Below are 15,827 nucleotides of genomic sequence, written 5' to 3'. Positions count from 1 at the left end.
GATATTTACTTGGGTGCACACATAATCTGTCTGTACATAAAAAGATATCACATCTTAAATTACTTTTAGGTCTGTAATGAAGTAGTTTTAATATACTTGGTGAATTAAAAAAGAAGTTGTACTTGACAAGTAATGCAAGTCTATTGCTTGCAAAAAGACTTTGTAATTTCCCTGTAACCCCCAAAAACCAGTTCTAAAAGACAGACATTGGCATAATTTCATTTATGTTGTGGGGTACCTGTGTTTTCTAACAAAGTCTTTGGTGTGTTGGGTCTGTTAATGATTTCTACTAGCTGGTGCAAGACCATAGGAATATAAGGCTGCATCTCTATACCTAGAAAGAGAGAACACATAAACAATTGATTAAAAATGGAATATGTGTTTTCACAATGGGCACATTAGCTCAAACAAAGGGCAAAATTTACAACTGGCAACAAAAGCAAAGGTAATTTAGCAGAAAGTAAAACCCAAACTTCCACTTAACAGTAAATCTTACCCATCTGAATAGAAATTTCTCCAATTGCCCAAGTGGCATTGTTACACACAGAAATGAACTCTGGGTTTAGGTTGGTTCCCAAAATTGGCATGAAATCAGCTGAAAAGAACATAAACAAGTCACACTGTTAATTTGAACTTGACAAAAAAAATCTCCAGTGTGATATAATTTTTTTTTAAAAAAACAACCTTTTTATAAGAACAAAGAGCACTTTAACAACTGGACAACACTACCCAAGAACATGTGGTCAAGTCTCAAAAATGTGAACCCCATCATGGGATCAACCAACATAACAAAATTCTGCTCCACTACAAACAAAGTGATCAGAAACATTTGTAGATATTACCTTTGTTTAGATATCTGAAAATTTTAACTAACAGTTTTAATGAACAACCATAGCAGAAGCTTCTGGCAGAAAAAGCATCGTGCCCAACAGCCCTCACTGCTACTAAACTGAGATCTTTGCTGTTTTTATGATTGTGATTATAGACCACAGCTAGGATTTCATTCCATACTAAAGGGCCAGGGCTCAAATCCCAGCATGTGTCTTAACTGCTGCTTGAAGGAGATGGGTGAATGCTTAGCTGCATCAACATCCCTGAGAGAAGAACAAGTAAGCAAGCCAGTTACGCACTCAAGTACTATTTGGAGGTGATTCACTCCTCCTTCCTGTTATTTCAAAGGGGATGAGACTCCTGCAACTAGTTCCTCATACCTGTCCAAACCAGAAACAGAATTCCATAAAGGAAAATTCTGAGACCTGTTTAGAAGAATTTATTTTGTGTTACAAAAGCAACCAACCAACCAATACTGAGGGCAGAGATAAAATATTGTTAAAGGAGATTTTTTTTTCTTGAGAGGCTAGGAAAGTATTATAGGCTTGTAGTTAATTGTGCTTCTTCCTGAAGAGAACAGTAATCAAAGACTTGTCCCCTTTCTTCAGATGAATGATCACAAGAACAAAGCTATTCTCCCCCCACTGTGTGAAGTCAACAGATAGATAACCAAGATATTATGACATTCCCTGAACTCAAACAGTGTGTGGTAGTGACCTAATAGGCTATTAACTAATAATGAAAAGGAAATGGTATTATTAAAAATCTAGTTCATGTTCTTTCTGATACATGAAGAAATACACCATGGACAAGGCTGAAAAGTGTTCCCTTAGTGCTTTGTCCATAAGGCTTCTCAATTGCCAGACAATAGTAGCTTCAAAATATACCTTTATACAAGAAAACAGAATGTTTCCAGGCAGTCTAATGAGCACAGTGATTTACAAAACACAACAATTTAAAACTCCAGTCCCAAAACACAACAACACAGTTAGTGATCTTTTTCTGTAAAAGAGAGGACGTGTACTGTTATGTAACATACCAATGCAGGGCTTCACATGTTGAAAACATGCCTTTGTCAGATCACCTAGCAAGGCAAAAGAACTTTGCCGTACCTCAGGCATTTTATCCTGGAAAAGAAAAACAGAAGCAAGTTCTCATGTCCTGGTTTAACATTCTATTTATACAACTGAGCTGACAAAGTGAGGAGGATTATGATATATGCTCATGTATAGGTCAACCTAATGTATAAGTTGAGAGCAAGTCTTGGGGACACAATTATGAATTTTAATATGACTTGTAGATAGGCCGAGGGCCATTTCACAAAAAGGGGGAAGAACCAATGCCACCTCAAGGAGCCAGTCACCCCTGGCCCCTACAATTTCCTTGCCCTGGCAATAAAAAAGACGAGAAGTGGCACCACATTATTCAATTATTCAGAATAGAAGGAGGTGGTGTTTCTTGTTTGTTCTCTCAAGACTAAGCTTTGCCTTTCACTGCTGTAATGAGAAGACGGTGGTTACGTTTTGGTCAGAGTTAACATACAGTACTCACACTGATCTGTGGACAAGCTGACCCAGATTTTTTGATTAAAATATCTAATATATGGGGTAGTTGTCTCACCTGCATGCACTGATACATAAGTGTCAGGATATTGCTCCGAGCCACAAGCTGTTCAATGTTGCCTCCAAGTCCTTCAGCTAGCCCACTAAGTAAATCAAGAGCCACAATCATAAAGTCTTTATCTGGAGCTTCATACTGATCTGGTTGAGCATTGTGCAACTGTAATTAAACACACACAGAGGCACAAGAGTTAAGTGATGTTTAAAAGGCTTAAGTATGTATGCAACATACTATATACTATGCAATTGTTTTATATTTAGATATATGAATCAAAATGGTTAGTCAAAGGATGCTATAAATCTCTCTAAGAAACAAGCATTAATTTAAAATCCCACTGAGCCTGAATCTCCTCATTTTCTGAAATCTAACAACAGAACAATACCATGGCTTGTGCAAGAGTCTTCTGTACCAGGTTTACACAGCGCTGGTACACTGGTTCACAGTATGGAAGGAAGCCAGATTGCAAGGCAGTGGCAACCGAAGATAGGCACTGAAATACAGAATAAACGCTAATGAATGTCAGCTTTGACTCCAACATAAAACTGAACAAAATCCCTAGATATTCAAAAATACAAAATTTTGAACTGATCAAGTAAATCACTATCAAACCAAAAAGATTCACAGATGTGAGAATCAGATTTAAGTACTGCATGTAGAGATCCAGGAATCAAGAGGAGGAGAAACAGTTGATTACCAACCTCATTAGTTCCTACAACCCAATGCTATGCATCTTTACTCAGTAGGGCTTCTTCATAAAGAAATATGCACAGAATTGCAGCTTAAAGTACTGCAATGTAAGAATGGCTGTTAAATTATAAAACTGCATGTATGAAAGAGAACTACAAAGAACACTAACAATACCACTTACCTCTAATAAAGGGAAAAGATCTTTATCTTCATCTTTCAACATGTTCCATTTTTGTATTAGTGGAGGCATAAGCATTTGAATATATTCCTACAGACAGTGAAGGGAAAATATGTCATTAAGCAAGTTTAGAAAATCCTGGAAACAGCATAAACATTTTAGAAAATATTGGAAATGACACTGAAATAGAAGCTGTTTTCTCATGGTATATTGCGGGACCTTATTCCAAAAAGGATTTTCATTGTGCACCAGTCAAAATGCATTTTCAAATGTACTGACTTTAAACAGCATGCTGTGTTGGGCAGACAATACATATATACAATTTAGATTCCACCACAAATCTCTGTCCAACTATATTTGTTTCTGAACATAAATATGGGTATGTTTTAAGGCATATTTTCCATATCAAAAGGAAATGTGGGTTGAGGTTGGGGCACAGGTAGGATCTATTCAACAGGTGCATGCCAAAGTCATCAGTTGCTAATAGTCAATAGAGCAGTTCACAAGCTGGTCTTGCTGAATGTAAAAGATAAAAGTTGTGACAACACATACATTTATAAAGAGACAAGTATTTGTGAACTCAATGAGTCTGACTACTGAGACACATATAGAATTTTGCTCTAGGTCATCAGAATTTCCTAATTTCAAGAGATTTTAAAATGAATTTTACACCAAGCAGTAATACATAAAAGATAAAGGTTTTCCCCTGAGGCTAAGTCCAGTCATGACTGACTCTGGGGCTTGGTGCTCATCTCCATTTCTAAGCTGAAGAGCCGGCGTTGTCCGGAGACACCTCCAAGGTCATGTGGCAGTAATACATACTAAACAATTAATTACTGAATAGTATGTGCTGTAGTGTAGTGCACACACATACTATTGTCCACACACACTGTAAGACAGAAATGGCAATTGTGCCCCTTCTGGATGATTCTGTGGCCTTCCAAATCCAGATAAATCTACACACACCCTCCAGAAGTCAGAAGAATCGTGCTTCTTGGTAGCACATCTATATATATATAAGCATGTAATGTGCGTAATTCCCACTGGACCAAACCACTGGACCAAATCACACCAAATTTGGCCACAAAAGACATAGTCATCTAATCTATGTCTTTCCATAAAAAAACACTATAAAATTAGGTCCAAATTACAGAACCCACCCAAAAAATCCCCAAAATTACTAACCACAGATGTGCAGAGGCCCCCGGGAAATTTGATGACATTAGCCAGGTGGGCAGGGCTACAACGGCCACTGTGCGCCAACGGCAAGGCTTCCTTCCCTTTCCCTGCCCCCTTTTCCCCTCAGGAGAGAGCGCATGTGGCGAGAGGAAGAGGGCCAGAGGCCTCGGAAGGTTTCCCCAGCACGGGAAGGCGGCAAATGGCCAGTGAAAAAGGGGAAAGGAGCCCCAAATGGCTCCGAGACGCATCACACACAACTTGACCCCTCAAAGGACCTCTCCCCACTTGGGGAGGCACCGGATGGGAGGCAGAGGGAAGAATGGAGCTCACTCGACTTCCCCCCAAACTTGAGAAGAAGCTACACAGACTCAAAGACCTCCCCTCGCCCTGGAGAACAGCAGACGGTATATTTATACATGGCTCTCATGTCTCCTTGCAACCTTCTCTTTGGCAGATAAACAGACCCTATACCTTAAGATGCTCCTCAGAGGGATTACTCATCCTTTTAGTTGCCCTCTTTCTCTGGACACCTCCCACTTCAAAGTAGTAGTAGTAGTAGTAGTAGTTGTTGTTGTTGTTGTTATTATTATTATTAGGTTCCTGTGAACCATGAAAATTAACAAAACCTGGCCCCCAGCATTACAAAACTCTACAACCAGGACAGTAAATAAAGAACAACACTCTGAAAACTGGGGAATACCAGACAGGAAACAACCAGAGCCAGCTAACACCTCCCAACAAAGGATACCCCCAAGGAGGAGAAAGCAAGGCTTTGAAACTTCAAGGCTATTACATGCTACTCAAGCTGGCCAAGTGCAACATTCACACTTGCCTCAGGCAGACAAGAGTTCTTTCTCCCACCCTGTGAAGTAATCTCCACAGATACATAAACCGCGCTTGCATGGCTCCTTCCTACCTACAGGGATCATTTGTTGCCCACCTTGAATAGCACTGAACAGCCTTGCAGCTTCAAACATAGGATGCTTCCCATTACATTATTTTCCATAACAACAAACTATGCCACACCAACGCGTGGCCGAGCACAGCTAGACATATTCCAGACGGGAAACAACCAGAGCCAGCTAACACCTCCCAACAAAGGATTCCCCCTGATAATCATTATTTCTATTACTATTACTATTATTATTGGGTTCCTGGGAACCATCAAAATGAACAAAACCTGGCAGCCAGCATTAAAAAACTCTACAATCTGGATGGTAAATAAAGAACAACACTCTGAAAATAAGGGTATTCCAGACAGGAAACAACCAGTCAGATAACACCTCCCAACAAAGGATTCCCCCAGGGAGGAAACAACCACGCTTTGAAGCTGCAAGCCCATTCAATGTTAATCAAAGTGACTAATTACAACATTTATACTTGCCTCTGCAAACAAAAACCCACTTAGGATAAGACCACAGCAACACGCGGCCGGGCACAGCTAGTTTTTGTTTAAAAATTGTGTTTCCCATTTTTCATTTTTAACAAATATTCAAGGGAATGTGGTGTTGAACAAGATGTAACAACAACAATGAAACAACCTTCTGGAGGGACAGGGACAGTTCAAAGAATGATCCGGGGCTAGAAAATGGCCCCTATATTTCAGAAGCTAGCTCATCCCCATTCAAGGGGGAAGTTGCCTTGTCTCTGACTTGGAATTGCAAACAGTTTAGAGACCATTACCTGCAACCCTCCCAAGGTAGGGCTGCACAAATGAGCCTTCATGAAGCATCTTTCTCAAGAAGTATTTAAAGTGTCAACCCTCATGATTGCCATTTTTCCCCATCGTGATTGTGCAACACTGAAAGTGAATTCCTGCAGCTTTAGTTCTCCTGCCCATCTATTCCCAATGCCCCCTTCAATGAGAGCAGGTCCAAGCAGGTCCTTTCAGCTGTTCCCAACTTTTCTACCTCTCTAGGTCTCACATAGAAACTATCTAGTTTGAGGATCTGTGTCTGATGGTACAGTACTAGTTCCAGGAATGCACCTGTCACAATCTATACATGTGATTGCAGAAGCAAGCTTCAATGTTCATACGACTTACTGGATTGGCAATCACAGGTATAGATTTGTAGATGCCATCCACTCACCATCACTACATACAACTAGAAATATATTTAGTAGCAGGTATTCATATGAACCAACACAGAACTATTCAAAACAGTTTTTCCTTTCAAATTATTCTTCTGCGCAATTTCAAAGGAAAAAGGAACCTACTATTCAGATAATTACAACAACAGGAAAGAATTTCCTAACAAGGAGTTTGAGCTTATCCTATGATAATTTCTAGTTTTGTTCTTCGAACAGTTTCACAAGTTACGTCAGTTTCTGACATTCTCCTGTTACAATACTTTCACAAACAGAATGGAGGTGAGAGAGGTATTCCAAAAACAGCCTGCCAAATGCTAAATGAAATAAAGGTTAAACAATTTTAAGATATGTACCTAGTTTCACAATTGTAAAATTTTATAGATTTTACACACAAAGAAGTATAGGACAATGGCTTAGAAATTCCAGTCTAACTTTCCAGATTCACATTATCCATAAACTAAAATGCCTAAGAAAATTAGCATCACTGCTAAGCCTCAGTACCCCATACCACATAATAATGTAATAAATATATTTTATATGATAAATTATCACTAAGGATAAGACTGCCAAGTGCACTAGTCTAAGGAAAATATGTGTATTATATTAAGCTATGATCCTTGACAATGCAGCAGTGATTTCATAATAGACTAACCCAAAGCAAGCAAAATTCAGCTCCATAAAAGAAGAGCTAAGAAATGACAGGGTGAATCTGTTGCAGTAAAGGCAAATGACATTTTCCATTTTTTTAATTCACTAAAGTAAATCAGGAGCCCCGGTGGCGAAGTATGTTAAAGCACTGAGCTGCTGAACTTGCAGACCAAAAGGTCCCAGGTTCAAATCCCGGGAGCGGAGTGAGCGCCTGCTGTTAGCTCCAGCTCCTGCCAACCTAGCAGTTCGAAAACATGCCAATATGAGTAGATCAATAGGTACTGCTCCGGCGGGAAGGTAACGGCACTCCATGCAGTCATGCCGGCTACATGACCTTGGAGACAACGCCGGCTCTTCGGCTTAGTAATGGAGATGAGCACCAAGCCCCAGAGTCAGACATGACTGGACTTAACGTCAGGGGAAACCTTTACCTTTAACTAAAGTAAATCAGGTACTTTAGGTAAAGTACCTGATTTAGGTAAAGTACCTGATTTTTAGACCTAGTATATAGGTCTAAAAAGAGAAGCAATTATTTGTATCTAAAATGAGAGGAGAACAAACTTACTGGTTTGTTTAGGTGATGGCCTACAGAATCTGCTAAAGTTCCTATGGCATCATAAAGAATGAGCAGATTCTTATGCTGGTATTTACTAAATGCGAAGACAAGAGTATCAAGTATATAAGCAAGGTAAGGAACAAGTTCTGTACAAGCCTCCTCTTCTAGAGTAGCAAAGGCACTAAAAAGGAAAACAAAAGTTAGTCTTTTGAACAAACTATCAAGTTCTGAAACCAAAGGCCACATTGATCAAAACAATCAGATAACTGTTAAGATGAACTGCAGCTGTGAATCTGGGGTATGTGAGCCTATTTCAGTCTTTGATGAAATACTCTTTGCAACCATTATTATGCGTCTACTTTTAATGCCTGACATGCTTATCTACCACATCACTATAAATCAAATATAATCTAGCATGTTTGTAAAAATTCCTTTTAAAATTTTGAACAGTAGAACTGTCTTCCCAGCTATAGGGAATGTGTCACAGATGCTAGCAGCACAAAATAGACAGCTCTCTTTACAACAGATGCCCCTAATTATTTGAATGCTTCTCTGCCTGCTGAACACTTTGCACTCATGCTCTGTGTCTGAGAGAAAAATGACAGAACGCAAGGCATTTAGAACAGAAGAGAAACTTTTACAGTTTTCTAGAAAGTAAAATAGAATTGTTCTGCAAAAATAAATGGAATGCTCCAACACAATGGAAATGTGAGGTGTCTTTCCTGTGCACCCGAGGACACAGCTCCTATTTTTATGTTTTTGACCTACCTGCAGGCAGCTTCTTGTACTCTCTTGTTGCTATCAAGGATACGCTTTAGCAACTCAGTCATTAATGGCTTCAAGTACGTGTCTGGGGGTTGACTGACGACCCAGTGTGCATAGCGGCTAAGAGTCCAGCAAGTAATGGAGCGCACAAGAGCCTTTTTATCGGAGAGGCACTGAATAAGGTGAGGGATTAGCTCGGGAAGATATGGAATCATACCCTGCATACAACCTGCAAGAACCACAGATAAATTAGAAATGCTCTGGGAAACTGGAGTAATCACATAATCCTCTCTCACTTGTTCATGTCACAGTTTCCCACTTCCTCTGTTCTCTCCCTGTAGATCCCCTGAGATAGAGTCATGTAGCACTATATAAGTATCACTAGTATTATGCATTAACTACATACATTATGCATTAATTACAGCTATAGTCTATATAATAAGCAGTGACATACCTTCAGCAATTGCTCCTAGCACTAGGATGCCTGATTCTTTCACCACCCACTCAGGATGAAAAAGCAATTCTTTTAGAAGGGGCAATATGTGTGGCAGCAGTTCATCGCGGAATACGTTGGCAAGAACATCAAGGGCAGCAGCAGAACATTTCCCTTTAAATAAATACACACATTTATCAGAGGCATTTCAGTTATAAAATAAAGGGTTCACAACCTTTTCATACCCGAGGGTTGTAATATGGCAGTGGTTCAGAGGCTGATACTCTATTTATGGCCACTTACCAAGAAATTCAAGCACAAACAAAATACAGACAGCTTGACAACAAAAACTACGATACGAAGAGGTCTTAAACTGGTTTACAACCAACGTGTTTCTTTAAAAAAAAGACTATAACCATAGCCACAGAACAACTATTAAAAATCTTAAAAGACCAAAGGTGCCCATGTGGTATCTCAATATATAGTATTTATGTGAAAATTTTACTTACTTAAATTCCAGTCAGAAATTGTGTCATCATCATCAAGCTCATCTTCCTCTTCCTCATCCTCTTCAATACCATCTTCTTCATGCTGCTGTGCTACAGTTCGGGAACGGTGAAACCGAGGCCTAATGTCTTGCTCACTATCCGGGATGGCCTCATCTTCTTCAACATCACCCTGTTGTCAAAAATTATGATGCAAGCCTTAAGAAATCTCTTTGTTTCTGTCTCTCTCAAGAAATAGCATTTGTTCACAGATCTTTATCTTGTAAGTCATCAGAGTTACGTTACACATCCAAAATTGCTGGGGACAAATAGGAATAAAAGCCTGAAGACATATTAGTGGTACTCTTGAAATAAATTGCAAAAGGAAGACTGAAAGAATGCATTAACGATTACCTTATATTAGCATTGGGGCCATTCAAATGCAGAAATCTTGTGCTTATATGAGCACCTTGTGTTTTCAAAGAAAATGAATCAGTCTGCAGGAAAGATGCAAACAACTTTTTCAAAGAAATTAAATAATCACAAAACGATGGGCCAGGCCAATATATGTTTGCTGCTTTAGGCAAAGGCCTTGATGGGGCCTTCTTCCATTCCAAGTACAAATGCTAGGCATATGAAAATATCATCAGTACTGCTACCAGGATAGAGCCCTCTGCACAACTGAGGACACTAGAATAATTTTTTAAATGACTGGCAGTTTGTGGCAAATTATCCTCAAGAGATATAAACTTTGAGGGGGTGGTGGTGGAGGGAGCTAACAATGAAATCCTATACAAGTCTATTGAGAAGTAAATCCCTCTGCACTCCAAAATGTTGACTCTCAGCTAAACAAGTACAAAGCTGTAACAAAATGTGTTATATTTAGCTGCATGTCTAAGAACAAGCACTGAGAACCAAACTGAATAGACAGTAGAGCAGCATTCCTTTAATAATGGGGCAAAATAACTTACCTTCAGCAGAATAATATCAATTTCTGAGTATTTCATGCCATTTACTAAAACAGGTATCAACCTATAGAAAAACAAATTAAATCAGATTTCTGAATATCAGCTGCTCAAGGCAAATTTTTGTGCATGGGATTTAAAAGTATACGAGTTTTTTTTAAATGTCAGTAAATGTACAAGTGCACTGTGATTAATAGATTGTTTTTAAAGTTGTATACTGCCTGGATATACATGAATGGCAGTGTAGAATGACAGTTAGATTAAATAAATACATTCCTAGAATGAAAAGCATGGGCTGGTTCCTGAATAAATAGATGTTTCCATGCCTTTTTTTGCCCAGTGACATGCTAAGGTAACTGTTTACTTTCAAATAAGCAGCTGCCACAGTAAAAGAACAGAACTAATAAAAATACACACACACCAATTTCTCTATATTCACAAAATGAACAAAATTGTTAAAGCCTATTGATATAAAAATATATACAAACATTAAATATGTTGCCACAATATTATGAGGAAAACTAGCTTACTTGGCAAGGTGCCGACATAATACATCTTTACAAATTGGCTGTTCAGCCAACGTCAGCCAAAATTCACAAGCCTCCAAAGCCACATTTTCATCTTGGTCTTGAGTCCTCTGTAGCATATACTATACAAAGTGTCAAGAAAGCAGAGAGGTATAGATGTTAGCTTATTTGTAAATGCGATCCAGTTAAAACAGCTGAACATATTTCTACAACAGGAGTTGCTTGCAAAAAGCCATTTGAATATTACAAGTTATAACCATGGATTAGACACTGCCCCTCTGGATTCTAATCACTGCAAGGATAAGCCAAGTATGATGGTACCATTAATTCTTTTCATTTGGTACTTAATTGCCCCCCTAGCAGAACAGTAACATGATACTCAAGCTTAGATTCTCCAACCAACGCACCATGGCCATTCTATCAAGCGAGAGTTCACTATATGCCTCCTTTAAACTTTTCTATTTCACCTAGATTCAAATTTCTCCTGCCTCCCAGTTTAATCAGTAAGCACTCTAGGTATCTGAACCAAGAGTGGTAATCTCAAAATATGCAGAATCGTAGTATCATTTTACAGACCACTTGGCTGCCACCTAATGTTGCATTTGCAAGCTTGGAAAGTGGCGTGCTTGACCTGAGGTGGTTCACACATGAAACAGCCATTCATATTCTCTATGTCATCTCCAGTGGCTGGATATAGTACTGCTGTCCTTGCAAAAAATGTTTGCTGGTCACTGCAAGCTACGGTTCATAAAGGTTTCTCCATGGTATCTTATATGCAAGAGGGAATGTGCAGAGAAAATATGGAACGTGTGAACTAGTAGGGTTGTAGTATGTTTTCCGGGCTGTATGGCCATGTTCCAGAAGTATTCTCTCCTGACGCTTCGCCTACATCTATGGCAGGCATCCTCAGAGGTTGTGAGGTATGACAATCTCTGAGGATGCCTGCCATAGATGTGGGTGAAACGTCAGGAGAGAATACTTCTGGAACATGGCCATACAGCCCGGAAAACATACAACAATCCTATGATCCCAGCCATGAAAGCCTTCGACAACACTGTGAACTAGTACTTAATATTCTATTGCAATGTGTCATTCTTTTTGACTCCTTGGTGAGGACCTGTGTTTAAAGTCTCTATGCAGTCAAGCAAATGGATCATCAGCTACCAGAGAAGAAACAGAATATTTAAAACTATCCTGAACAATGTGGTCAAGCTCAAATGAGAAGTCAACCAAGACACAACTGCCTAAAAATATTCTTGTTAAAAATCTTCCATATTTGACATGTGTTTGAATACTGAAACATTTGGAAAGCAAATATTAAAAATGTTAAAGAAAGTATTACTTTTATTATTGTGATTATAGAATTCAATAAAAAAGAATCCTGAAACATACATACTCAAGCAAATATTCTCTGAATTTTATCAATCTAATCCGCATGCCTTTCTTCCAAGTATAGTAAAATACAGTACTTTGTATCTGCATCTCTGTTTAAGCAAAATACCAAGAAAAAATACCTCAACAATACTAATCATATGAGGAAGTAAACGGTCCATTCGAACTTCGAGCAGCATCACCAGCGCCCGACATACGTTTTTACGTACTTCAGGCTCTTCATCACCAGCTAATGCAAAAAGATTCTGTTGAAAGGGAATAATTATTGTGAACAATAAATATCTTCTTCCAGAATGTATCTGATTAAAAGGGCAACTTTTTGCATTTATTAAAATAGTATTTTCCCCATAAAAGCCCACACTATTTTGAAGTAAATACACTGAACAAAGTGTTCAGTTTTTAGAACCACTATGCTCCAAGTACATTGGTTTATTGTCAGCTTTTATTCAAAACAGCAGACATGTTTACTGTGTTATATAAAAGAAAGAAAACTCACTCGTGGGGAAAACATCTGTCATACAGAGAAAACATTTGTCAGATCGAACAGACATACTTTTTCAGGACAAGCCGGAACTTTAAATAGAAGGGTCTAGCACTGTGACTTTTTGGCTACAAACTACTGAAAAGGTAAAGGGAGTGTGATTCTATGTTATCTGAAAAAACAGATAACTGGGAGAGAACATTCTGGGCCATTATTTCTGCTGACTCTGTTTCAAAGTTGCTGGTTAATTATTGCCAGAGCTTCTTATCAACAGTGTGTGTGGAGTGTTTTGTACTCAATTGTTTACTATGATTTCATACAAACTGATAGTACAAAATTAAATATCAGAGGGGAAATGTCTATATTATGATGCCAATTATGATGCCTCATTGATGCCAATATTTTAATTGCATCTCAAAGCAAACAAATATAAAGAATAGGAAACAATTACCTCAAGAATAAAGATACTTTTGTACCTGATACTGACAACTTGCAGTCTCTCAGAGAAACAAAGCACAATTTCTATGTATTTGTCTTGCTTCAAAACCCTTCCAGAAATTAGAAGTAGGGTAACATAATGGAAGCCTGAATATATGGAACAAACTGATACAGAGCCCAATGTGACATATTCACTTGGGAGGAAAAGAAATCTATCTCAACTGGTTGCATTAATCCAGTTGCCATATTTAAAAGTATGTTGAAGAAGTGCTATAAATGGTACCAAAATTGTTGAAGTGCTTTAGCATAGTGGAAGTTAGGCCTCCTCATACAAACACAAAAAACTGTTACAAGGAAATCCGTTCTTTTCTATATTCTTGTTACAGTCAAGGAATCCATAAGTTTTCTTACCTATGTAATATTTCTGATAGTGCTATAAGCTAGCCAACTGCTCCACATTATTATTATTATCATTATCATCATCATACCACTTTTTCTTCCTAAAAAAAGACACAAAGTAGCCTGCAAATGGGGTTCTGACCACAGCAGCCTCCTCAAGAGCAAGTAAGGAAGAAAGAGTCCAATGCTAAGCAAAGGGAGGCATTGGAACCTTCGTTCCTTGCGTGCCTGGGCTTGAGGAGGCTGCTCTGCCTGAGCCCTGTTTGCAATCTCCTTCTTTCAATCCAGCCATCCCTCTTTTTGTCTGGACCTGCAAAAATCTTAACACACATTGATATCAAACAATTAAAAAGGAGTCACTTACCTCAATAAATGCATCTATGTGCAACATAAGGGCCTGAGTCCTACTGATGATAAATTGATTAACACAAGCAACTGCATGGGACCTAAAAGGAAAAGAAATTCTTTTAAAATGTGCATGTTTCAAGTATTAAAAGAAAAAATATTAAAATAGAAACTGTATTTCTTAGAATCATGCCAGATTGTAAAAAGACATAAGCATCCTACTATTTGGGACTGTGAATTCAATATGTGCAAGCATATTAAATATCCACAAAATACTTAAGTGTCAGAAACATTATGCATTGACTTCAGAGCTGGGGCTTAAAATTTAGCCACTAAAGCGTCATACTGATTTTAATGAGCAGCTCCATGATTTGATATTGTAGTTCTTAAGCATAATCACCAACTGGTTTAGAATCTGGAGCAATCTGAATGTGTGTCCTGGATTCAGCTGGTTAACTGATAATATCAGGAAAAAAAGACACTATACTATTCGCCTTTCAAGTAAATCCACAACAATATGAATATTCCATTAAATCATTAGCGGGACATCAAGTGCTCAAAGCAAAATGTACTGATGCTTCCAATTTGCAAATGTTTCCCTGCCTAGAGGCCAGGTAAAAGACAATGTGTTCCATATTAGAGAGGGCAAAAAGGAACTTCAGTAAAGCAAACACTCCAGGAACCAGCCAAAATCAGTTAGCATAATCAGACAAAACATTTGGCTGGGGCTGGCATTCAAGTTAACCCTTTTAAAAAACTGCCTTGCCACAACATCTTATTAACTCAAGCTTATAAAATGAGGGAGGCAGGAGATGGGGACCCATGTTGCTTACCTTATTTTTGGGCTGCTATGCTTGAAGAACTGCAAAAACTTAGGGATCATAACATTGAGAGGTCGATCTAATGCATCACTATCTAAAATTTCAGCAGAATCTTCACAAATCTTCTGAAGAGCTCCAAATGCACCCTGTCAAGTAAATTCATGTTTTGGTCTTTTTCAGAAACTTCAACAGACTAGTTAAACATGTGACTATTTAGAAAATGTGTACTTTCTTATCTGTGTCGGCTGCACCAAACTGTATACGCTAACATATTCTATAAGAGGTGAAACAAAGGCCACATTGCTTCCTTGCAATGCCCGCCCCCAGCAATTCTGTGATTGCAAAGAGACATACCCAGATTCACAGTAAAGCCTATGGAAGTCTTCCCTCAAGCACTGAAAAAGTTCACAGGGAAAGTTCTCTTTTTATGAGAAACATCTAACTGTTTAATGAGCATTCTTCTGCCACTAAAACAGCTGGCCTGGGAAGACAATGTAGTGACTTCAAGGATCCATCATCCTAGTAGCAGAACAAATCCATTTTGAGACTGCTTTATCACCATAAAGAAAGAAATACATGTTTTTCACTATCATATGTTCATCTGCTATAGGGAAGGAATCCAAATATAGGCAATACGCTTTAAATTGGCTTTATTTATTTTAAGATAGTTTAAGAATTTCTGTTTTCTTCTTACTATCTGTCAAGCTGAATAGACAATTCTAGCACTGCAACTAACAATTTTACTACTCTGCTGAAAATACTTTTATTTTAAAAAAAGAATTAACAGAGTATACATTCACAAACTTTGTTTTGGAAAATTCAATACAATAGATGTCTAACTAATGACAATGCAATTGCTATTTGAATGAAAGTACCAAAACTTACAGACTTTTAATGTATCCCCAGAAATATATCAGTGACAAGGAATAAACAAAATCACTTAAAAAATACAGTCATTTTTGCCCTGCTCTCTGAGTTCTAACTCA

The 15,827-nt window shown here is 38.3% G+C and overlaps 1 protein-coding gene across 3 annotated transcripts in view; it reads right to left on the bottom strand.

Annotated features, from left to right (window-relative positions):
- The window catches only part of tnpo1 (transportin 1), a 40,607-nt gene that overhangs the window by 13,661 nt on the left and 11,119 nt on the right, over window positions 1-15,827 (bottom strand). For all 3 annotated transcript variants that reach the window (XM_062972308.1, XM_062972309.1, XM_003216263.4), the window contains exons 5-19: window positions 14,854-14,987; window positions 14,040-14,121; window positions 12,480-12,602; window positions 10,969-11,087; window positions 10,445-10,505; window positions 9,498-9,666; window positions 9,010-9,162; window positions 8,559-8,784; window positions 7,800-7,971; window positions 3,320-3,406; window positions 2,834-2,941; window positions 2,452-2,610; window positions 1,871-1,958; window positions 497-595; window positions 239-334 (exon numbers count right to left, since the gene is read on the bottom strand). In XM_062972308.1, the coding sequence (XP_062828378.1) occupies window positions 239-334; window positions 497-595; window positions 1,871-1,958; window positions 2,452-2,610; window positions 2,834-2,941; window positions 3,320-3,406; window positions 7,800-7,971; window positions 8,559-8,784; window positions 9,010-9,162; window positions 9,498-9,666; window positions 10,445-10,505; window positions 10,969-11,087; window positions 12,480-12,602; window positions 14,040-14,121; window positions 14,854-14,987 (1,876 nt within the window). The remainder of the gene's footprint in view (window positions 1-238; window positions 335-496; window positions 596-1,870; window positions 1,959-2,451; window positions 2,611-2,833; window positions 2,942-3,319; window positions 3,407-7,799; window positions 7,972-8,558; window positions 8,785-9,009; window positions 9,163-9,497; window positions 9,667-10,444; window positions 10,506-10,968; window positions 11,088-12,479; window positions 12,603-14,039; window positions 14,122-14,853; window positions 14,988-15,827) is intronic.

This window comes from Anolis carolinensis, chromosome 2 (assembly GCF_035594765.1).
Source record: "Anolis carolinensis isolate JA03-04 chromosome 2, rAnoCar3.1.pri, whole genome shotgun sequence".
In the NCBI taxonomy this organism is placed as follows: domain Eukaryota; kingdom Metazoa; phylum Chordata; class Lepidosauria; order Squamata; family Dactyloidae; genus Anolis; species Anolis carolinensis.
Note: the sequence above shows the minus strand (reverse complement) of the source record. Positions and strands in the feature narration are given on the sequence as shown.